Source organism: Gymnoscopelus microlampas (genome assembly GCF_963454915.1).
Source record: "Gymnoscopelus microlampas genome assembly, chromosome: 8".
NCBI classification, from domain to species: Eukaryota; Metazoa; Chordata; class Actinopteri; order Myctophiformes; family Myctophidae; genus Gymnoscopelus; species Gymnoscopelus microlampas.
Window position 1 is genome coordinate 16,894,446 of NC_139945.1, and position 25,215 is coordinate 16,919,660.

Here is a 25,215-nt window from a genome sequence, read left to right on the forward strand (position 1 = left end):
AATGTTAAAAGGGCCAGGCCAAGAAGTAAAGAAGCATGTCCAAATATGTACAAGAGTTTGGTCTGGTAATGCTTTCTAAGTGGGAAAAGCCACTTCACTTGAGAAGAAAGGTATTTTTGCTATAAAGAAGGCTCTTCATGAAATGAGTTTCATCAGCTAATCTTGCATTGTCCATGGACGTCGGCTTATGCATGGCTCAACAATGAAGGCCGATAAATCAACACTTCACGTCTGTCATCTTTGAGTTTCATCAAAAGAAAAAGCTATGGGACACTGAACCGAAACAGGAAATGGGCATGGAACCTTCTGGACACCTGGGACTACAGTTATAGTACGATAAATTCATCTGATTGGTGCATGTGAACATGTACCTCTCCTCTACCCTGACTGATACCTAAATTACAAAAACCTAATCTACAGTTATCAACTTTGTTATGGACTTAAATATCTTCCAGGACCTTTTTTGTTTTGTTTTCAAAGTTTTCCAAGAGATGTAGGAACCATGCTAAACCTTTTCAGTCAGGAGCCATAGATACAAAACATCAAAGCAAAAGAAATATCTCAATTCATGAAATGACAGTGAATCCAAAACTACAGTTTAATACTGCACATACAAAGTGTGATCATATATCAAAATGCACCAAAACAAATTACATCTGGAACAAATTTGTTTTCCCAAATCACTCACACCTAAATAACATAGGAACTCTGAACATACTGTTGCATGTGGCCATCTAGAGGCAAACTGAGAAACAGAAGAATGTCTTGTTATCCACATTGTGTCAATAACTAGCGTCTGGCAGGTTTGGGATGGATGAAGACTTTGACTGGCTTGCTGAAGGGGATGGTGCCCTCTATGATGCCCTCTGGTGGTGGAAGGCTGTCAGTGCTGTCGCCCCAGCCTGGCTTAGAAGAGGAGAGGGAGGAGGAAGAGGAGCTGTAGGCCAGGAGGAGGCTCACCTCAATCTGACTTGGCTCTGAAAATGTAAGATGGGAGGGAGGGAGCTGAACCAGGGCTGCACAATCCTATATTAAAATTGGCTTAAGGGGGGGTGGGAGGGGGGTGCCGCTGCCCTAGCGGTTAGGGCGCATACCACATAGGCTCTAATGCAGCCTGACAGCAAGTAGTGGGCTCCATTCCCGAGCCCGACGGCCTTCGCTGTGTGTCACTCCCCGTCCCTCTTACCTGTCTCTCTCTACAATATACTATCAATAAAGGCAGAAAATCCCCAAAAATATCTGAATAAATAAATAAAATTGGCTTAACTCTTAATAAAATTGGCTTAAATATGACAAGATTTCTCGTCATATTTTGCTATGGCCCATACTGCCAATGACCAGATTTTGTGTTTTCAGTGGCGTTCCACTAGATGGCGCTGTTCGATCGCCTATGGGTCACCGTTTGGCTCCCAGCACAGGAGAGGAGCAGCGGGTCACGTGATCGCAAATCGCTCTTCCTTGGAATTCGATCTGGAAGAATGGCTTTTCCTCTGTTGCTTTTTGGCGAAAACAGCCTACATTCAACTGCCCACAACTATGGAACGGATGCTCGCGGCGGCTCGCTCTTGTTTTCTTCCCAATTCTATGAGACTCGGATACGTCTTTTAAAGCGATTGGGGGATCGATCATACTCGATATGATTTTTTAAAGGTTAGTGAAAATGCTTGAAAATCCCTGGCAGTGGCGTGGCAAAATTATGTTTTATTTCTGGAAGTTAAAGAGTTAAGGGAAGACCGGCGTACGCATCACGCTCATGTCACTATGACTCCATAACCCGTTCCCAATGTAGCTACATACATACGTGTGTGTGTGTGTGTGTGTGTGTGTGTGTGTGTGTGTGTGTGTGTGTGTGTGTGTGTTCTACAGACCTGTCCATGCGGTGTGTGACAGGTAGACCTGTGTGATGAGTCTATGTCTGTTGGGTCCAGGCTTCCTGAAGTCTCCAGGTTTGGGTTGGATAACATGAGACTGACCATCTGGATACAGCACCTATGAACACAGAAGTGAGGTGTGCTTAAACATGCTGTAAATGAAAGACTACCGCATTATGAAACATGCTTATTTTAGATATTGTTGCCGTCGGGCAGAAACCTCCTATCTCCATATTCTAACTATTTGTATTTTAAATTAACGCCTTACTTGATCATACTAAAGCGTCACACAAAAGCATGAAAGGTAGCAGATCTACAAGCTCGAAACGCGTTTTGAATTTGAATCCTGAAAAATAACAGTTTTGGACATGAGGTTTCCACCCAACAGCAACAATATAGAAAAGGCGTAGATAAATAAATAACTTGAATAATTAATAACAGTTCTCTACCAAAATCCACCAAATGGAATGACAGGGGGTTTCTATAATATCAGTATAATATCGTATATCAGCTATTTTCAAATTGCCCAAAAATAAAATAGGGCTCAAGTGTCTAAACTGCACCTAATTTTTCTGGGGACCCCTTGAATCCCCCACAACAACCCCTGGGGGTCCCCAGACACCAATTTTGAGAACCAGTGCTGTAGACAAGTCACTAGTCATGCTTGGGATTGTGTTAAGTGTCCTGAACAACTTCACATTCATTGTAGACATGAAGAGTGATGGAATAGCAGCCTAGCAGCACTAGTCTTGGTCCCCAGTACCAGCAATGAGAACAACACCTCTAATCCAAACTGACCTGGACTTTAACAGTATTCTGTGGGTCCTGTACATGTTCCAGCGTTGCGTCGATGTCTAGCGCCACCACCAGGCCAGTGATGAACCTCAGAGGGTTGTCCGACTCTCCCGTTGGCTCGATGATGGTCGCTGTTGCCCGGTGGATCTGTTGGCATTAGGACACAGTCTAAAGGACCATTGTATGCTGTACTCAGCAACAAGTATGTATACGGGTCGGAAGCGGATGGAGCCTTATGTCCGTTTTCTACGTTCATTTTGTCCCGTCTCTTTGAGCACGTTTTCTGAGAGCTCCGGTGGTACCACTGGAATTCATGGGGGCTATGTAGCCAGTGGAACTGTGCAAGTTGTGCAACTTGGTCAGAACATTTAAGCACACCACCCCGACTCCTTTGTTGTCAGAAAACCTTTGACTGAGAACGGCCCTCTAGTGGATGTATTGCTTCATTTGCTTGACATCCATGTCGACATAAAAGGACGCATGGAAGTATGTGAGCAGTGAGGGTTACACAGTTGGAAACTGACTTATTTATTGTGCAGAAAATGTTGTTTCATGCTATTCAGGTAGTTTTAGCTGCAGGTGATTCCACTGACATTTTAACCATGTATCCAAACAAACCTTTGCACCCATTCACATACTCCTACAACTAACCTGTTGGGGCAGCTGCAGGTGCAGCAGGCCACTCTGTCTCAGTGTGGTCTGTAGGATTTTGACCTGCTCCACTGGCTTACTGGACGATAGTCGGGGCATCAGCTCCAAAAGCTTCTCCACAAAACTGTCCTGCAGGTGGGGCAGCTCTGTCACAAATGACCTGCGAGAGGTCATAGAACAACAAGTGGTTGGACAATGGAAAACAGAACAGTTCTTAACTAGCGGAGTGTAAAACGTATTGGCCATAGATGAGACAGAGCTGGCATCCATGACCAATCTTACAGACCTGAGAAGAAAGTGTTGGTTTTAACACCAGTGTTTTAAATGGAGTCAGTGAAGGATCATCCAAGAATGATGAATGATAACTATAATGATAATGATGTGAGCATCCACAATACGATAACATTCTGTAAACATGTTGAAGATGTTGTATTTTAACAAATGGTTCCGGCAGTGATCCCAACGATAGTCACCACTGTCATTGTCGTTATATTTTGTAGTTGTGGTGTGGACTTTTTCATGGTTATCTTTATAGTTTTTGTTCTTAGGTGTGGATGGCCCTTGAGAGAGACATTACCGTTGAAAAGAGTCAACTTCCTGCATAAACCTCTCACAGCTGCTGATGAGAGGGTCCATCCTGAAGAAAAGACAGAAACATGATCATTCAAGATCATATTCATGTGACCTTCCCCAGTAAACCTCTTAGAGAAAACAATCTTCATTTGTAGCAGTTTGTTTTCTTTTTGTGTTTAAGAAAACGATTTTTGAAGCTCATCAATGTATAGTGCCTATAATATATTAGATATAAGCCAAAAATGTGGCACACATTGCCACGTTATCAGCTTATTAGGCTCTCTCTTCACAATGTAGGCATTTAGCAGAGTGATTTACAGTAAGCAAGGACAACACAAGGTAATACATCAAATGCATAGAAATAGTAATCTAGGATCATAGGTAAACCAAGAACCTATCATCAGTCTAAACAGTATAATCTGTACATTGAAACTATACACACTATAGGATGCCAGGTCTACAAATGACATGGCATCTGTCTACATAACAACATTCTTTATTAATCTAAATTACATTTTATCCTTTGCATAAGTCTGCAAGGTCGTTAAGGCTAGGGCAAGTGCTACGGGCTAAGGTGGAATCTGAGGAGATGAGTCTTCCTCTCTCCCTCCTTCCCCGTCTCCCCCTCACACTCACTCTCCCTCCCTCTGTCTCTCGCCAATCGAGGTCTGCTCTGATGACAGACAACCTCCCTCCCTTCTCCCTCCATTTCTCTCTTGCTAGCTGATTGGGCTCTGGTCTGATATCACACACACACAAACAGAAACCATGCCTAAAGCTAGAGGGCCATTTAAGGCGTCAGAAAAAAGGCCACCCAGAGCACTTGACCAAGCTGCCGTATTTGACGAGTTGAGGTGAGAATGTGTCTTTGGGAGGTGTATACGTCTGTGTATACCAACCCTCGTCTGGTGCGTGCAGTAAGGATCAGCTGCAGAGCCTTTGCCTGGAGGCGGACATGATGTATCGTTGCCACGTGTCGGCTCTCCAATCCACCGTACAAAAATTCTAGTTTATATGTCTCCTCCAGGATCTACACACACGCCACATAGACACATGTACACACAAGTTGATACATAAACACATTGTGCACAAACATACACACACAAAAAACAATGCTCATAATGATAAGAGAACATAGGCATAAATGACAGTTCATATAGTTATTCGATCACAGGCATCTTGGTGGAAAACAACAGGTGATTGTAATCACATGGCCAGGGGTCCTTGGGAGGGTTCCAGAGGGTCCCCAACAAAATGAGTTACTATAGCATCGGATATTTTTGAAAAAAATTGAAAAGTTTGGAATAATTTCAAATGTTCTTCTCTTCTTGATGAATTGAATACATACTGTAGGACCACAATGGAAAGAAGCCTGCCCTCTGGGCTTTTTGTGTTATCCTTGTACTTTTTGGCAAACTGTTAACAAAGTATTCTATCAATCTCATATGGGCGTTCCTGGCAGAAGCTATTTTTATATGGAGGGTCCGTGGCCAAATGCATATAATCAAATTGGGGGTCCTTGGCATGAAAAGGTTTGAGAAGCACTGCTGCTCTGACCTGTCGTGCTGCTGATGTGGCTGTGGCGTTCTGCTTGAGGCAGAGAGGGACAGCCATGTTCCACAGCCTCTCCTGCAAGGCCTGACCACATATATGGAGCAAAAGTTCAGGGATCACTCAGGACAAAAAGAAGATAACGTTAAATAAACTGTGTATACATTTACAGAAAAAGATTTGATTGTTGTTGTTTTTTTAAAAGATTATTTCTGAAGCCTTTTCAGAGGATCAACAGGATGCTACCACAAGTGCAACATCTTCTCACCATCTCTAAGAGGCGATCTGGTGTATGGTAAATGTAACGAGCAAACATTCATACCAAATATAATCATCAAATGTAACGTTGCTGTCGGTCAGAAACCTCTTATCTCCATATCTTAACTTGTGTTTTTTTTTTCGTAAATTAATGCCAAACTTGATCATACTACAGTGTCACACAAAAACATCAAAAAGTAGCAGATCTGCAAGCTCGAAACACCGTGCGAAGTGACGGACCAGCGGACCTGTAGGCAGCGGTTCCGGTAGGACACACAAAGGAGACTCTTTGTGTCTCCTACCGGAACCGCTGCCCGTCATCAAATAATTGGCTTAGGTGTGTGTCCATGGGGTGACTAATCGATAGGAAAAAAAAGTCATTTTGGGGGTGAACTATCCCTTTAACCTGGCTGACACCTACAGGCACACACACCACACCCTCCCCACAAACCTTCATGAGCAGTAGCTGACAGCGGAGGTAGGTGGCACAGAAGTCAGCAGCTCCAGCCAGCTCCGTCTGTAGCTCCCCAAGCCTCTGGAGGTCTCTGACAGATAGACAGACAGTCAGACAGACAGGTGGCATTGCAGTGCTGGGCCATATCTCAAGTTATCCATTGGAATAAGACAGGCTATGATTTAATAGATGACAATATGAAAAATCTAATACACAGATTTGGACAAAGTTAAACATTTCTGCGTATATTTCACACACTTATCTCCATCGTTCTGTCAGTTCTCCTTCAACATCACCTGCCTCCACAAAAGTTGAATCCTTTTTTTTATTTTAATGTTGAGTCAATAAAGAACTACTTTAATTAGAGATGAACACATATGTAATTGATAGAAGTCTGTGATTAAGAAAAGAGTGAGAATGTGACAACATTGAGGCATTATTGTCTGGTCCATAAATAATAGAACAAGAGCTATGATTTTATCAACTACAACACACAACCTTGAGTGTAAATAGGTAGACAACACAAAGCAATGAGCACACAGTGAGTCAATGAACATAGTAGCATATGGCAACATTCCTCTTCTTTCCTTCCAGTAAAAGATTCTCACACGGATGTTCAGTGAATATCGCATTTCACGTTGCACTGGAGTGAAATGGCGAATGTAAACTGCAGCAACTGTGGAACTGCTCCAACGGTAATTAACTGAAAACGAAAGTAAAAACTCTACAATGGAAGCAGGAAGAAATGAGAAGAGGGAAGGAATGTCTGCCTTTGAGTTGGAGGTGTGGAGTTTCATCCATGTTAAGTGAGAAGTGTGTGTGTGTGTGTGCGTGTGCGTGTGCGTGTGCGTGTGCGTGTGCGTGTGTGCGTGTGCGCGTGTGCGTCTCGCTCTATTACAGTATGTCTGTGTCTATGTCAACAGTACATGAATGTGTTTATGTACACATGTGTTTCTGTACCGGATGGTGAAGTCCAGCAGGTCCTGTGCTCCCGGTGCCTCCAGGTTCTGGATGGTACTGACCCGGTTCAGGCTCTGCTGGAGGAACAGCTGGGCAGACTCCACAGAACCGGACTCACTGCTGGAGTCCACTGCGTCTAAGCCATACACCTGCTTTCTGCCTGGTAACTGCAGGAGGAGGGAGAGATGAGAGTTCAAATCACTGCTTATAATTTGAACATACTGTACGATAAGTCAAAGATTCAGGTTCGGGTTTAGGATTAAGCATATAGAAAGTTAGGTTTAGGGGTTGGGATTATGGAATAGGTTTATGCTTATGCCTGATTTAGTTGCATACCGTTGTCGTGTGACAAAAATAGCATTGTTTTGGTGCCGCGCTACGAGCTTGTAGATCTGCTATTTTTGAAAAATCTTGAACATTTGTGTTGAATATATGTATATATATATAACATTCATACAACAGTCAAATCTTTGCTTCTGAGGGGTCCCTGGAACAACATATTTGGATGGGGATTGGCAGCCAAAAACTTTGGGGGTCCTTGACAAGAAAAGGTTTGAGCACCACTGATATAGCAACAACAGTTTTTCAGAAAAATGAAGACATTTGTTGAGACATTTGACAGTTACAAAGTGTTTCCTTTAAAAATATATATTCAAAGATTTGCACACATTTTCATGATTTTTCAAAAATAGCAGATCTACAAGCTCATAGCGGTATATGAGCTTGTATATCGGATCATTTTTGAATAGCCAAAGAAATCTAAAATGAAGATGCGTTCCCGGATTGAATGGGTTAAGTTAGACATTGAATCTGGCTGATTGTATGTGTGTCCTCACCCTTAGTGGGGGTACCAGGTGAGACAGGCTGTCTCTGAGGTAGGCGTAGTGCCTGAATGTGTGGTCAGAGAACAGGGCCGGCATGGTGGGACAGGACTTGGCTGCGTTGAACACCAGCACCAACACTGCAATGTCTGGGATCAACAAGCACAGTCAAGGACATTCAACATATTGAGCTCCACTGATCTCATTCCCCCCAGATTCGGCACAAACATGGGGATGAATTCAATCTACCATTATGCCACCAAAAATGTGGAATGCCCTACCACAAGCCATCAAAGAGTACGACTCCGACCATGTGGTTAGAGGATGCTGAATCAACTAGATGGTTAAAAATTTAAAAATCTCTATGCATACAGGCACAACTAGCAGCCCTTCCTTTTTTGGGACATAATATCAATGTAGACGCCATTGGTGCCTGGTCTAGGTTCACAATGAAAATATGGAAGGAAGTTCAGAAAGAGTTTAGACTGCCTCTCTCAACATCTGGCCTGTCTTCAATTGGATGTATTAGGGATTTTGTACCATCAAGGTTGGATGCTGGGTTCGGGGGGTGGAGGAGGCTAGGTTTGAGGTTTGTTCACCAGTTATGTCACTCCAGCCAGCTAAAGTAATTTGATCAACTCAGAAACGAGTTTAACCTTCCTAGAACTGACTTTTTTAGATACCTCCAACTTAGGCACTTTTTAGAAAATCACGAGGACTGGGACAAAATTAGAAGCCCCTCTGTTTTAGAATCCTTTCTGATTGACATCCAAAATGGAGCTTCAAGTGGAAAAAATATTTCTAGCTTGTATCAAAATCTATTGTCAATGGTTCCCAGTGACACTCTTTATATAAAAGCAAAGTGGGAGGCTGAAATACAACAAGAGATTACACAAGAAGAGTGGGTTGATGCCTGCACTGAAGCGCACAAAGTAACTAATTCTAATTCTTGGAGAGAATATCAGTGGAAAATTACGAGTAGGTTTTTTAAGACCCCGTTACTAACTGCCAGAGCAGGCACTACCCCTACAAGCGAGTGCTGGAGGAGGTGTGGTGAGCAGGTCGGCGACCATTCACATATCTTTTGGGCATGTCCTAAAGTGCGGCAGTTTTGGAATGTAGTATTTAGAGACATCAATAAAGTATTTGATACTCAAGTACCACAAGATTTCAAGACAGCTATTCTAGGAATTGTGCCGACGGGTTTCGAAGGCAGGAAGAATATTTACCTCCTTCAGATATTGTTAACGGCAGCCAAAAAATGCATCACCATTAACTGGTTGAGTCTGCTCCCTCCGACCCCCGAGCAATGGTTGAATAAAGTCAAAGAGATTAGAGATATGGAAAGAATCACTTATCTGGTGAGGCTACAAAGCGAGCAATTTACCAAAAAGTGGACGCCTTTTGCATGCATTGAGTTATGATAAGATTGTAATTTCATAAAGAGATTTGTATTATGTGTAATTTGATAGCCTGAAAGTGCGGTATGTGTGTGGATATATATACATATATATATATAAATGTAAGTGTGAGGATACATATTGTACATTCTTCTGTTTTTTCATGTTTGTATATTTCTCTCTGATTACTTCTGATTTTTTTTTTTCTTCCTTTTCTGTGTGTCTTTTGTTTTGCTTTACTTTTCTTATTCTTTTGTTGCTGCTGTCTCAATGGGGGGACAATGTCAAATATTGTACAGAAAGACTGTATGGTGAAAATGACGGACTGTTATGCATAAATGTGTTGTCTCTCCTGATAATAACAATAAAAAACAATAAGTTGCAAAAAAAAAAAAAAAGTACGACTCCCTACCTGTCTGCAATTTGCAACTGGACCTAGACAAGTCTTCTAGCATGCCAATTTAAACTGCTTTTCTGTAAATATACTTTTACTGCTGCTAGGGCTTTTTTGTTTGTTTGATCCTCTTAGCATTATCGTATAACTGTACATCTGTACTTTTTGCAAACTATTAATAAAGTATTCAATCAACCTAGCGATGTTCTAAACCAACATCAACTGTGTCTCCAAAACGCTGTCTGAGGTCTAAGGATGGCAGTCCATCCGTACAAAACTTTGGTCGTAAACGGGATATCTCAAAAACTACGGTCTGGACTACCATGGACATTTGCCGTGCACCTTCGTGCTCCTGCTGCAAAATGTCCACTTGCACATAACATATCTCAAAATGTAATGAGCAGATTGTCATGGAATTTAGAACTGCACAACCTCTAGGGGCAGATAGCAGGTCATTTCGGTCATTTATTTTGGTACTTATTCGTGTCACTGTTTTCACTTTCATCTAGCTTACGTTGTATTTCTGTACATAAAATATTCCTGTTTTTAACACATTGCCTGCCAAGCGAGGTATATATTGTCCTTTAAAAAAAGAAGATTACGCTAGAGGGTGCTCTTCCCTAACATATTGATGATCCCTTGACTCTGAGAGAATCATAGAAGCAGAGATGACGTCATCCCAAAAACAGTCAGTCCATCGACTCTCATGTTATGAGATGTAGAAAAACACATATTCAACGACCGATTACAACAGAATGGACGATAGCGGTAAATATCTTTTTGTTTCCGGTGGATAGACGAGACCCTCCCCACCCCCTTAGTTTACATCCGCGTCCACAACGTGGCCTCCGTTGCTCTCATGTGGATCGTCAAAATAAGGCAAAAACGCTGGCAGAGGTGGATTAATTAATTAATCAATACCTGGCAGATAATGTGTTAACAGTAAAGATGATAACATTAATATAATAGGGGATCCGCTCATCCAGGGTTATATGGATTGGAGACAAGTGGGTTGTTTTGTGTTTATAATGAACACAAACTAGAACCAAATATCTAAAAGAATAGTTGTGTGTAGTAGGATACAGGCTGGGTCGTCCATGTCAGGCTCTGGTGTATCAAAGTAGGGGTGTGTGCTGAGCAGCTCTGGGACCAGGGGCAGAACCAGGGTAGGGTGACGCTCTCCCACAAACTTCAGACACCTGGAGAAAAATAAAAAACACTAATACAGTAGCATGCCTCTACAACCCCTGCAAGGTTTGTATTATGACCATTATGCAAAAGAATTGCGATTATCTCAAAGAATTGCGATTAGACGATTATGTAATAATTGACACACGAACAGACAGGCGTCAACACTTACTTCCAGACGGAGTTGCGGTCGGTGGGATACTTGGTGAGGTTTTTGAGCAGCTCCAGTAGGGCCAGCTGGATGCACTCTTTAGTGGAGACGTTGGTGTAACACAGTAACTCATGCAGGGCCTCCCTGATGTCACGAGACGAGTCCTGGAGAGACATGCCCAAGACACATACTAGGACTGTTAGGACAATTAAAAGAACACCTATTTCAATAATGAATGGAACCTTACCACTATAATAGAGGAACGGCAACAATTATAATATTTCAGTTTATATACCCTAAAACTTTTATTAAACAAGAATTAGTAGACGTGTGTATCACAGTGAATTTAGGAAATGTGCTGGGACGTGTGGGAAAGAAATTGAGCTGACACCCGTCAGAATGCTCTGAGGCAGCTAGTGCTAGATTGGATGGACCTAATGTAAGCTTGTTTTGTTTCACTCTGAACTGAATAAAGAACGGTGCACTGACAGCGAGGCCGAGGTCAACAAGTGCACCAGAATTGAATACATAGGACCACAATGCAAACAAGTCCCCAGGACTTTTTAGTGCTATCTTTTTAGCCTAAATGTTTGTACTGTACCTCCGTGCTGTTTTCATTTTCGACTAATAAAGTATTCAATCTATCTATTAATGTGTATGTGTATGTGTATGTGTGTGTGTGTGTGTGTGTGTGTGTGTGTTGTTATACCTCCAACACAGCCAGAACCGTGTCCAGCTGGTCCTCTCGGAGTGTGATATGAGTGGAGATCTCTCTCAGTGCGTGGATGGACTGGAGCCTCACTTCCTCGATCTCATCATTGAACATGTCAACCAGGAAGTCCAGGCACTTCTCAGCAAAGCTGGCCGACGAGCGCGCCAGAAGGCACAAGGCCTCCACTGCCGCGATACGAACCTCTACAAGGAAGATGGACAAAAAACATGCTCGTCTTCATTTCGCTCTTCTTTTCTTTCCATTTTTAGGCATTCAGCTTAAAACATATACAATCATGTAGCTGACTAGCATTTGGCCAACTAACATTCATAAATGTGAAACATTTCTTTTACAGGTAGGGCTCTCGGAAAGCTAGCGTTAAGAGAAGCACAGTGTGCGGACCGAAAATAGCTGATCTATAAACTCACACTTATAAGCCCTGTGACGTGTTGTAATCTTAATAGTTCAGCTATCTGTAACCTCTTGCTCACCTTCACTCTCTCCAACACAAAATTATGCATTTAAAAAAGGTTTTTGGGTGGTGTACAATGTTGTCACAATGAAGGCAGGAATGATCACAATTTGCTCACATGAATCCAACCAGGGAAAACATGAACCAGCCTGTAGCACGGTGGAGTGGATTGGTTAAGTTAAGAGTCTGAGACAAAACACATAATCGTACCATACATCTCATCCTCAAGGCCATGTACGAAGGCACCGCAGGCCCCCGAGGCAATCAGGTTAACAGCGTTGGTGTCCACCCTCTCTTTGGGCGCGTCATCAGCCCACTTCCTGCCCGAGGAGAACTCTCCAGAGGTATACAGCTCCTTGGCACGCTCATGGGCTGTACGTTTCCTCTGTGAAGAGCGATGTGCATAATAAACAACCACTGAAAGGTCTGGGTAGAGAAGTTAAGACTGAGAATAAATGCAGGGAAACAAAGAAACTAGGACACTAGGTAATTATCAAACTACCAGCCGATAACCCGATATAGGGCAACACGTTGCTATTATCAGCCAATACCAATATTTGTATATCGGTGCCATCTCTAAATTAACATTTGTATTACTACAACTATTCCTTTCACCATTAATATCGTAACTGTTTGTGTGGATCCTACTCACTCTGAGGTCAGACATGAGCTTCTTGTCCAGGGTCTGCTCAAGGAAATGAGGACTGACTTGCAGCATGGAGCCCTGCACACAAACACACCTTGTTTTAACTTTTTTTTTTGCACAGCATCAAGTATAGCTCTACCAGTAATAGAGTGAGAGTGAGAGTGAGAGTGTGTGTGTGTGTGTGTGTGTGTGTGTGTGTGTGTGTGTGTGTGTGTGTGTGTGTGTGTGTGTGTGTGTGTGGTGTGCGTTCTGTTCTACTGTCTCCTCACCAGTGTCTTGGCCGCCTGCACCCTGACCATCCAGGACCCATCACTGACCATGTGACTGATTTTCCCAAACGAGTCATCCACCATACGGATCTCCTCATTGGATGATGGGATGGGTACAATGCTGATTGGATAGGGGATACAACAAGGCACCAATCAACACATGGCAGAGGCAGGATGACGCGGACAATGTCGGACATGAAACAGAAATGTGGTCTTCCTTATTAAACACCCTGGGAAGGGCAGTGATCTGATATTTTCCGCGAAGGTTTTCTAAACAATACAGATGCTGGGGTGGTTCAGAAAATATCTAGGATAAAGGCCTTAGAGCGCACTATATGCTTCAAATGGACAAGTTGTGTAGAGCAGATAAACGCAAGGTCTGCGCGACATGCGGAAAGATCCGCTCTTGCGTGAATCCACGCATTTACATTGACAAAGCATTTGCCGCCCCAGAGGTAAAATAAAAGTGCGGTGGGAGCGCGCCCTTACAGTATAAAAGACTGCAGTCACGCTGGCCGCTCTTCAGTGAAAAAAGTCATTACATCTGTGCCCTAGACGGCTAGACCAGATGTAATGACAGTGCCCAGTCAGTCACAATCATTCATTTTACCTGAAAAGAACAACGTTTTGTTGCTTAGTTGTGTAACCGAAATAAAATATAGTCATCTTGAGTACTGATTATTTATATATATATTTATAATATTATTATAGCGAAGTATTATTATGAATTTATATTGTTCATTGTTGATCATTGAGAAAGTGCACAACGGACCTGTTGCAATCAGTGTTGCCATATTTTGCGAGAGAAATAAGCAACCAGGTCTATGAAAACAAGCCCAAAAGAAGTGGCTTAGTGACATCGGCTACTTGAAAATAGCCGATCTACAAGCTCACGTGAGCTTGTACATAGGTTATAAAAAAAAACTCTTGCAATAAAATAAAGAATATTTGGAATATTTTTTAAAACATTCTAACAACACAAATGCTCCCTGGCACAAAACATTTTCATGAAAAGATTTGAGAACCACTGCTTTAATTCTTTTTATTTAAAAAAAAAAGCCTAAATAAGCAAGTACCTAAATAAGCCTAAATAAGCAAGTACACTTTATAAATAAGCCACACAAAACTACTAATTTTACAAGCAACTTTACAGAAAAAGAAGCCCAAAGTCGCTTATAATAAGCCGACATGGCAACGCTGATGCTCGCCTCGCCTCGCCTCGCCTCCAACAGATGTTTATATGTTTGATTGTGTGCTGTCATGCTCGTCTGAGCTTATATGTGTTTGGGAATGTTGTTGAAGGTTATGTTATTTCGTCAGTTGACACCCAAGCCATACTACATTTATTTGATATCTCCGACGTCTGAACACTTGCTGACAGACAGACAAGAGTCCCTGGCTGTTTACTCAGCCACCGTGACCGTGAGCCACCCACGTTAGACAACGTTTCTCAGACTGGACACATAGAGAAACACAATTTAGCTGTTAGCTCAATCTCATTGTATTTAAGATACCCATGCCAAACCATTTCTTTGATATCTCGACATCTGATCTCCAACAGCTTTTCCTCCAGGTTGGAAATGTGTGCAATTTAACTTTTTTAATTTAACGTCTGAAACCTTGGCATTGCATCCGATAATGCAGCACTGTCGTACCATTGCTAAATTAGAGCAACAGACAAGTTAGAGATTGATAATAATGTACACCGTCTACTTGCTGGACAACAAACACAGGACTACAGACTACACTACACTACTCTACACTTGTGGCAGCTGTCAATCTACTCCCTCAAGATGGCGGTGAAAGTGGGCTGATTTAAAGGCGTCTCAACCCGGTGACGTCGCTATGCCCGGCCCCTATATCTCTGTAGGATTTGGAAAAACTTGCGTTCATCTTCAGTAGACTCGACTTATTTACTTGTAGTGGTTAATACCCATCTTTAATTGCATTTAAAAATGCATTATTATGTTTCTTTTGAACAGTTTTCTTATGGTTTTGGGCAAACCACTTTTGTATTGCATTGTTGTTATACAAATGTGCTATACAAATAAACTACAATTCACAATTACTGTCTGCTGTCTAGTTGACTTACCTTTCTGGGTAGAGTTGGCTGAGCACCCAAACCATCTGTACTGCTGCAGAACGCACCTGCTCATAGTCATCCTTCAGTAACCTGCAGGCCTACACACAAACACACACACAAATGTACTGTTACCATTCTCATTTCAAACCGTATTCAAACTTTAGCTTAGCTGGCAGCTACCTCAGCAGGGCAGCTGAATGAGAAATGAGTGGAAGTATAGAGCAGTGTACGTGAAGGACTGCAGTTACCTGCTCATAGACGATCTGACTAATCTTCATTCCTCTCTCGTGCACCTGCAGCTGAGAACAACAAAAAGGCACATAGAATTAAACACATTCAAGTAGGCTAAGACTGCCTGGCTGAATGACACATTTTAGGGTTCAACAGTTCACGAGAGTTCCAGACACTGTGTGTGGGTGGCAAGTAGGTGACCTACCATGGCTTTGATGGCTGCTGTGCGGACTCTGGGATCCTGGTCTCCAAAATAGTCGCTGATGACACTCTGGACATCCCTCACGATGCCTGACAGAACAAATATAGTAAACCACATGAAACCACATTGCATAATACTGTAGGTGAAGCTGATCTACAAGCTCACAATGTGTCGCTATGTGAAAAATCATGGGGGGTGGGGTTTACGACCTACGGTTGGACAGAGTTTCTTCCTTGGCCTACTGGGATTGTGCATGCAAAGTTTTACGCTGATCGGTCCATCGGTGCCCGAGATTAGTTGCTCAAAGTCGGACAGATGGACAGACAGGGGAGAACATAGGTCTGCATGCAGGTTTTTATAATGTCTATTTCTTAGTAGGTGACTAGGTAACTCAGTGGTTCTCCAACTGGGATCGGGTGGAACCCCAGGGCGTCCAGCGGGTGCCCAGCAAAATGAGTTCGTGGGCCAGTGGTATGCTTACTGGGGGTCCTTGAAATTAAAGGGTTTGAGAACCAGTGATCCAACTCACCAGTAGATGTGCCTGGTCCCTCGTTGTCTTTGGTTAGAGGTCTGTCCACAGTGCCCAGACACCCCAAGAGCTGCAGGCACTTGTTCCTCACCCCAAAGTATGTATCTGACAGGTGCTGAGAGAGAAAACGACAGAGAGAATACCAATAAATGGCAATAGAGCGATGTGAATAATGTATCACGATCGATCGCCCAATACTACTCTCTCTATAATTGTACTGTAGCTCAAATTGTGTCCAAAAAGAGGTGGGTGTGTGTGTGTGTGTGTGTGTGTGTGTGTGTGTGTGTGTGTGTGTGTGTGTGTGTGTGTGTGTGTGTGTGTGTGTGTGTGTGTGTGTGTGTGTGTGTGTGTGTGTGTGTGTGTGTGTGTGTGTGTGTGTGTGTGTGTGTGTGTCCCACCTTACAGGCCACCTCTATGAGCCTCTGCCTAATGGCAGGGCTGTCAGGCAGCTGTGAACCAATGGCCAACAGGGTATCCAGCAGCTGGGCAAGGACCTGGTGGGACTCTGGGGATGACATGTGACAGGACACGTGACTTAATAAACCTCATCCTCATTCCATCTGTGAATTAAGTGGAATGTGCATTGAGTGTGTGTCCACATTTCTTAAGCATATGACCCCTGGCGTCCCATGGGGGGCGATCATCGTTGAAAGATCTAAAAGCTTGCAAGCTACTTTTGACAACTCAGAGTATGAGTAGATGTGTGGTAACTACAGTCAGTGAGGGAGCTGATTGTAGGTGTGCTGTGGTGCTCCACCTCCGCGTTCCATCACCCAGGGATGGAAAGGCTAATAAGCCTTTCCGACCTATTTACTAGTTCAAATAAAAACAACACAGGGTCTAATAATGGAGCAGCTACCATCTGGATCCCAGAGTCCAGTCTGTGATATCAGCAGGGGTGCAATGCTCACTGGAGACGGCCTTGCACGCCGTGCCGGAACCTATTTGACCAGGATCACACGCAGGCACACGCATAGATTTAAAACTACTTTAAATTCGCACCTCAACAAAGTTTTCAAAGGCTCCCGACTCACACCTAGCGAATTAACATAGGAATAAGCCTAGATGCATATCAATTGTCCATTGTGTGACTTGCGGTGTAGGTGTTAAGCGACGTGCGCGTCGCGTCATTGAAATAGAGTGCAAGAACATACCAAATGAGCATTGCATGCCTGGATATCAGCCATCTATGAAGCATGACTCCTAATTTGGGCAAGGTTTCAGCCTGATCATCCCCCCATTCACTTCCATTATAAAATTAAAGTCACATTTTTCTTTAAATATACACATGTGAAAAATACGCAGCGCTGATCTGTCCAGTGTGCTCAAGAAATTTGGTGCTGTTCGGTCCAGCGGTTTTGTGAGATTAGCCCAGGATTGTGTGTGTGAGACCTTTTTAAAGAGAAAATAAATGCTATCTCTTGTATGTGTAATTAAGCTTCTGTGGGCCTGTATGTTTCTATTCCCATATGTCTGTATGCGTCTTACTCTCATTGCTAAGGGTGTTGTTGATGACGTCATCGACAATGCAGTCAGGGTTAAAGCCCTGGGTCTTAGACAGCCGGCCCAGCAGAGAGGCGATCTTCAGCCTCACAGAGCTGTCTGGCTCCTGACAGAGAGGGTAACAGCCACGTCAGTTACATTACAGAGAGTAAATATTATTCTTTCTTTTTTTTTGCCAATTCCACTTCTGAACTTAAACCACTTAAGCCCTACTCAAAAACATTCAAAAATCTCTGTAACGTTTCATTGCATTGCGAATCATTGGTCTGAACTAGGCTTAAAAGGATCCCTGGCTAATAAGCCAAACATGCCTTAATACATTATAATTGCCCTCTATAACTAAAATGTAAAATTAAAAAATAAATATTGTGTTTATTTTATAAATAGTTCATCTTTTACTCAAGGGGGACAACGCCCGTCACAAGTTGATGATGTCATTTTGTTCATGTATGGTCCAGCCCTATGGAATGTTATTAGCATGTCTTAATAAAAAACTACTTAACCCATTAAGACCTGGTGTCATTTTAGAATTCTTTAGCTATTCAAAAATAGCAGATATACAAGCTCATAGCGCGGCACCGAGTGCCGCGCTATGAGCTTGTAGATCTGCTATTTTTGAAAAATCGTGAAAATTATTTTTTTATATATTTTTTTTAGGATTTAGATTTTTTTTAGACACGGCCTCAGGTCTTAATGGGTTAATACTTCCTGGGGTTAATATGAAAATCAAAATGTTTTATTAGCATACGCATTCCATAGGGCTGGACCACACATGGACAAATGACATCATCAACCTGCGACGGGTGTTGTCCCAGTTCAGTAAAAGATGAACTAAATAATTGTTTCCATTATTGCCATCATTCCCAGTTCTACTCTATCTACTGGTGCTTGCCTTGTAGTAGTGCTCCAGCAGGACCCGGACCACGCCCTCGATGCTGTCTGCCTCCACGGGCTTGCGAGCAAACAGGAGCAGGTACTGGAGGGCGTCCGTGGAGTTGGTGGCCTTGCACAGGTCGATGTGCAGCGCTGCAGACTTACTGGGCTTCGACAGCCGGAGCTTCTTGGCCGGAGCCTCATCGTGGGGTATCTGTCAACCCATTAAAACCAGGAAAGCAACAGTGTCATTTTATGCTTTAGCAGATCTACAAGCTCATATATGAGCTTGTAGATCTGCTATTTTTGAAATGCAAACATTTTTAACTCAAATCTTTGCTACTGGGCATCCCGGGAACAAAATCATTTTGAGATGGGGGTCCGCAGCCAAATACATACTGTATAGTTTTGGGGGTCCTTCCTTGACATGAAAAAGTTTGAGAACCACTGATATAGCAACGAAGGTTTTTTCCGAAAACTGCCTCAGGTCTTAATGGGTTAATGGCTCAGAGTTGAGAAATAATCTCTACAGCAAAACAGGATGTTTACTGTCTTTCCCCTCTATAAACCATAACATAATCTTTACATCTACTTTATTACACTTCTATTAAACATAACATTGTGTCACGTCAACTGTCTCTTTTCCCTCTATAAATCATTAATCCTGTTTTCCTCATTTACACCACCCATCTACATGTCAGGCGGTTGGTTCAACATGTATCTGCAGAAGAGGTCACATGGATGAATTTAAGAACCACAACAGCTTCAGGTTAAACAGGCCATGTGCTGTTACTGTACAATGACAGGTTGCAAGGGTCCTCAACAGGACCTCAGCAGCACTGCTGGTTTTCTATACAACTGCATTCTGTGTCCTTAATGTCAATTACCCAGGGGGCAAAGGGGGGTGTGCTGCATTTGCCCTGCCATCAAAGGTTGGCCACCAGAAATAATATCTATGACCCAGTAGGATCACAACCTATATGGACAACCCGGTCAATTTTTTGCTGGAAATCCAATATGGCCGCCTCAATATTGGCCCCTATCAGAAAATAGCTTTGGCGATAACTTTTGAACCAGATGGGCTAGAAATGCAAACTTGGTGTCTATTTCATGGTTTCAGAGCATGAGAAACTCAATGGAATACTTATTTTTATGATTAGGTGTGTCTGGACCTTTACTTTGCATATTTCCAAGATGGACGCCACCCGAAAATGAGTTTTACTATGACCTTTACAGTGACAGCTAACTGTTATGGCAAAAAGTCTGCTTTTTAAGCAATATGAACACATTTGGTCAGTTTGAGCTTTCATTTCTATGTTGTCAATATGGCTGCAGTCATAAATAATGTATGGTATTACATTTTTGCTCAGATTCTATCTATAGTTGTGGGGATGATTGCAGTGAAAAATCTGAGAAAAAGGCCACAATGTATCTTATGTATCATTTTAATAAACTAACTACAATAAAAAACAGACACATGCACACTCCAGGACTTGCCAAAAACTTCAACTTTAGGGCTATACAAATTAACATAGTGGTATGCATTCAAGTAACATAACAAAATATAGACTACTTAGTGACAAACAGAGTAAAAGCGGATTTGAGGTTGCCTACAAAAGGTTCATTTTGACCTCTATGGTGCTGTCTTGCCTGCTTCTAAAGCCAATGATACTATGGTACAATGCTATTCACCGTCACTGTTGTCACGTGTTGCACTGATCCTGCTGCATCGTGTCTCCAGTCCCTGGCAACGGCCTCCTAAGTAGCATGGAATTTCCTTCTTTGCACAGGAACAGTTTTTCTGGCAGCCTTTGATACAGCTGCATGATATTGCCTTGTTCATTGACACAGGCCAGGCTGGCTCGGTAGATGCAAGGGGGACTGCATTGCTGTACAGGTGAGGCGTCCAGAGATGGCAGTCCTAGGAGAGCAGCTGCTGCTTTTTCAGGAATCATTGAATGGGCAACCAACTGCAGTCCTCTGGGCAACCTTCCTGGAGATGTCAGATATTCTCCAAAGGTTTATCTACTACGATCGGGAAGGTGACTGGACAGGACATCTCTGTGAATCAGCAAGAATGCTACCCTACCTCACTGCAGCAGGCCACTACAAGTACGGGCAGCAATCTTTACCTCTGTATTTGGCTGAGATGAAGAAACTACCAGAAACAGCTTCAGAGGTACATGAAGCACTGATGGCAGGTGTATTTGTTGGCAGACGAGCAGATGGCAGCCACAACAGTGTTGCTTTTGACATGCTACTGGAGCAGACCTATAATGCTGATGCCAAGGAAGCAAGCGGTCTGGATGGCATTACACTCAGCCCTGCTGCCCGGACAAAATGGGTCTACACAAAAACACTCACTGCAGCTGTCTCTGCAGAGCTCAAGTCTATGCTCCACCTCCACTCCTCCAACCCACACCATGAGTCTGGTCAGAGTCGTGTAACCCGGGATGCAGAGATGGTAGTCAAGGTCATGGCAGCAGTGGAGACTAACCCATTTACAGTGAGCACATCATCCATGATCAACATATCTACAGGACAGTGTGCTGATTCCACAGTCAAGGATGACTTGATGAGTGTGAACAAACTGGGTCTGAAGGCACTGTGTGAATCACTGTCCAGTGATCAGAAGAAGACAAGCATAATGAAGCTTAACACTTTCCATACTCAAAACACAAAATCCAAAGAATCGAAGGGGAAAACCTCAGCACCTGGCAAGAGCAATGAAATTACTGCCCTCCTGCGCATGACCCAAATCATAGCCAGTGGTGGAGAACTCAACCTTGTTGACTTTATAGGCAACCACGAGTGGAGTGACTTCCCCCCCTTCCCTCTTCCAGGAAGATGGCAGGATGAGAACAGGTACCAAGGCAAGCCTTGTGAAGGTCCTGAAAGAGGAGACCAAAGTTGCATGCATCCCTGACCTGCCTACAGAAGACAGAAAAACAGCAGTAGTTATTGATGCCATGTATGCCATACGCCATTGGTCGTTCCTGAAAGGTGAAGCATTTGGAACAATCGCTGAACGATACCAACGTCTGCTGTTGAATGATGTGCCTGCTGGCACAGAGATCATTCACTTCTGTTGTGACCGGTACAGTGGACCTAGTCTTAAGACAGCTGAGCAAGAACACAGATATGCTCAACCAAAACCTTCCAAAGAATATGAAGTCAGTATGCATTACACAGCTCCAGATCCTCGGGAGTTTTTTGCTGTGTCAGCTAACAAGGCAAACCTATTGAGTTTCCTCTGTGACGAATGGTGTGAAAATGAGAAACTTAAGTCGGCCCTTGGTCCAACACATCTTTACCTGGGTGGGGGGTTTAAAGAAGAGACAATGAGTGTGGTGATCAAGGAGGGGTCTATTGAAGATGTCCCTGCACTAGAATCCACACAACAGGAGGCTGATACAAGAATAATACTCCACACCCTGTACAGTGTCCAGAATGACAAAGTTGACAGAGTTGTCATCCATGCCAATGACACAGACATCATCATCATGTGCCTTTACTATAAAGCAACCCATCTCAGATGCCTTCCAGAGCTGTGGGTGAGAACAGAGCAAAATTCATACCTTCCTATCCATCAAATGGTATCAGCACTGGGGCTCGCACGGTGTCGTGCCCTGCCCTTTATCCATAGTTTAAGTGGCAGAGATACCACCAGCTATCCCTTCTTCACTGGGAAGAAGGCATGGTTCAAGGCCAGCATGTGTCTGGATCTCCCTGCACTTGAGGAGTTTGGTGAAAACTCTTCTGATTCCCTCTCAGATGACGTCATCAATCAAGCACAAGACCTCACAATTGCTGTATATACATCCAAAGCGGACCACCCGGAGGATTTTGACCTGAGTAAGCTTAGAGTGTACAAGTTCCTCAATAATAGATCAACCATCTTAAAGCTGCTGCCCCCGACAGAGAATGCCTTTGACCTGCACCTGAGAAAAGCTGCTCTAGCAACCATAATAGATAAATATGCACACATCGCCAAGCCGGATATTCCCTCTTTCGCAGAGTATGGATGGTCTCTCAGTGCTAGCAATGCAGTCCCCCTTGCATCTACCGAGCCAGCCTGGGCTGTGTCAATGAACAAGGCAATATCATGCAGCTGTATCAAAGGCTGCCAGAAAAACTGTTCCTGTGCAACGAAGGAAATTCCATGCTACTTAGGATGCCGTTGCCAGGGACTGGAGACACGATGCAGCAGGATCAGTGCAACACGTGACAACAGTGATGGTGAATAGCATTGTACCATAGTATCATTGGCTTTAGAAGCAGGCAAGACAGCACCATAGAGGTCAAAATGAACCTTTTGTAGGCAACCTCAAATCCGCTTTTACTCTGTTTGTCACTAAGTAGTCTATATTTTGTTATGTTACTTGAATGCATACCACTATGTTAATTTGTATAGCCCTAAAGTTGAAGTTTTTGGCAAGTCTTGGAGTGTGCATGTGTCTGTTTATATTATAGTTAGTTTATTAAAATGATACATAAGATACATTGTGGGCTTTTTCTCAGATTTTTCACTGCAATCATCCCCACAACTATAGATAGAATCTGAGCAAACATGTAATACCATACATTATTTATGACTGCAGCCATATTGACAACATAGAAATGAAAGCTCAAACTGACCAAATGTGTTCATATTGCTTAAAAAGCAGACTTTTTGCCATAACAGTTAGCTGTCACTGTAAAAGTCATAGTAAAACTCATTTACGGGTGGCGTCCATCTTGGAAATATGCAAAGTAAAGGTCCAGACACACCTAATCATAAAAATAAGTATTCCATTGAGTTTCTCATGCTCTGAAACCATGAAATAGACACCAAGTTTGCATTTCTAGCCCATCTGGTTCAAAAGTTATCGCCAAAGCTATTTTCTGATAGGGGCCAATATTGAGGCGGCCATATTGGATTTCCAGCAAAAAATTGACCGGGTTGTCCATATAGGTTGTGATCCTACTGGGTCATAGATATTATTTCTGGTGGCCAACCTTTGATGGCAGGGCAAATGCAGGTTTCCAAAAAAAGGGGGGGTTTGCCCCCTGGGTAAATCTATCTGACTGTCAAGTCATGGGACCTGTGATACTTAGCATGAGAATGTAAATAAAACGTACAACATTACTGTACAGATTACAGAAATACCTGGAGGGATAGAAGACTAACAGGACTATAGAGGTCTCAGAGGACCACGTCGTTACTTATCATAATTAGCTTGACTATAGATGGAAATGACAGTTAATACTTAATAACATATTGTTATTTGATGGCACATCAACACTGTGGATTATATTTAGCTAGGAAGTGGTGGAAAGTAATAAGTATATTTACTCAAGTAATTTAAATTGTGATACCAATACTTTTGCACTTTTACTCAACTACATTTTGAATACAGGACTTTTACTTGATTCACTGCCTTGCTGCCTTTTTTGCTTTTATTTTAATGTTGTTTTATGCTTTTTATTTTCTTTTATTTGCTTTATTGTTAAATTAGTTGTACTTTTTCTGTAATTGTATTCTTGCTCTGTAAAGCACTTTGAGCTGCATTTCATTATTTATTATTACTTGTAACTAGCTCTGGTCCATAGCCAAGACAGTGGGGAGGAACTCCACTGTCTAGGCCATTGGTTCTCAAAGTGGGGTACGGAGACCCCCAGGGGTACTTGAGGGAGTTCCAGGGGGTCCCCAGCTAAATGATGGATAGGAACCAAATGGACTCTTAAGGGTCTGTAACTCTGAGAGTGTACAAATGGAACCAAATGGACCCTGACGGTCCATTTGGTTCCATTTGGTTCCATTTGTACACTCTCAGAGTTAAATTAACATTGATTTTATAATATAAATTGGGGTCCCAGAGGTATAAGTGCCATTAAATGGGGGTCCGTAGCCTAATACATGTCAAACTGGGGGGTCCTTGACATTAAAATGGTTGAGAATCACTGCTAGAAAGCCGTATAAATCTTCTCTTATGGGGGGTCCCTGGTATATCTTTTCAAATGGGGGTCCGTGGGCTAATAAGTGTCAATTTGGGGGTCCTTGACATGAAAAAGTTTGAGAACCACTGGTCTACGCCATGCCAGACCTACTGTAATTGTAACAGACATTGCAGTATTGATACTTTTACTTAAGTAAAACAATTTAGTACTTTTTCCACCACTGACAGGGTATCATTTGACCAATGGAACGTTGTGTTATTCTTATCAATAAGCACAATTACGTAGTTATCATATTATGTCTCCAAAACGATATATATAAATGCACACGTATTGTTGTTGACATTAATATAGTTCATAGTAAATATGACAGACGTTTAACTAAATACACTCTGTGTGGCTGTAAGAGATTAAAGCTATGTCACTCACCGTAACAGTTTTAGAGAATTCCTCATAAACTCTCTTTTTCAGATGAGCTGCCATTATTATTGAAATATGATGTAAACCTGCTAGCTGCTAGCCCACTGAAGCTAGCGATGTAGCAGTGTGGAACTGCAATTGTCCCTCTTGGCTCTCCGTAGCGTTACGAAACGCGAGATGTGAATCAGCGTGAATCAGCAAGTCCAGTTGATCAGTGCAGAGCCAGTCAGTGGGGGACCGTGGTGGAAAATGTACTCACATTTCTTACTTA

At 42.7% G+C, this 25,215-nt stretch overlaps 2 protein-coding genes across 2 annotated transcripts in view; one reads left to right on the forward strand and one right to left on the reverse strand.

The window, feature by feature from the left end:
• The window catches only part of clns1a (chloride channel, nucleotide-sensitive, 1A), a gene marked incomplete at both ends in the record, with an annotated part of 192,086 nt that overhangs the window by 58,730 nt on the left and 108,141 nt on the right, over positions 1-25,215 (forward strand). The window lies entirely within an intron of this gene.
• Positions 19-25,087, reverse strand: ints4 (integrator complex subunit 4). Its single transcript, XM_084063763.1, has 24 exons — positions 24,954-25,087; positions 18,607-18,801; positions 17,700-17,820; positions 16,610-16,716; positions 16,212-16,326; positions 15,686-15,771; positions 15,498-15,548; positions 15,259-15,347; positions 13,167-13,287; positions 12,904-12,975; positions 12,462-12,636; positions 11,777-11,982; positions 11,089-11,231; positions 10,812-10,927; positions 7,950-8,083; positions 7,114-7,280; positions 6,151-6,244; positions 5,448-5,528; positions 4,790-4,920; positions 3,895-3,954; positions 3,318-3,477; positions 2,670-2,813; positions 1,869-1,989; positions 19-977 (listed from the first exon to the last, which is right to left on the reverse strand). Exons 1-24 carry the CDS (start codon positions 25,005-25,007, stop codon positions 790-792), a joined length of 2,931 nt encoding a protein of 976 aa, XP_083919889.1. The 5' UTR covers positions 25,008-25,087; the 3' UTR covers positions 19-789.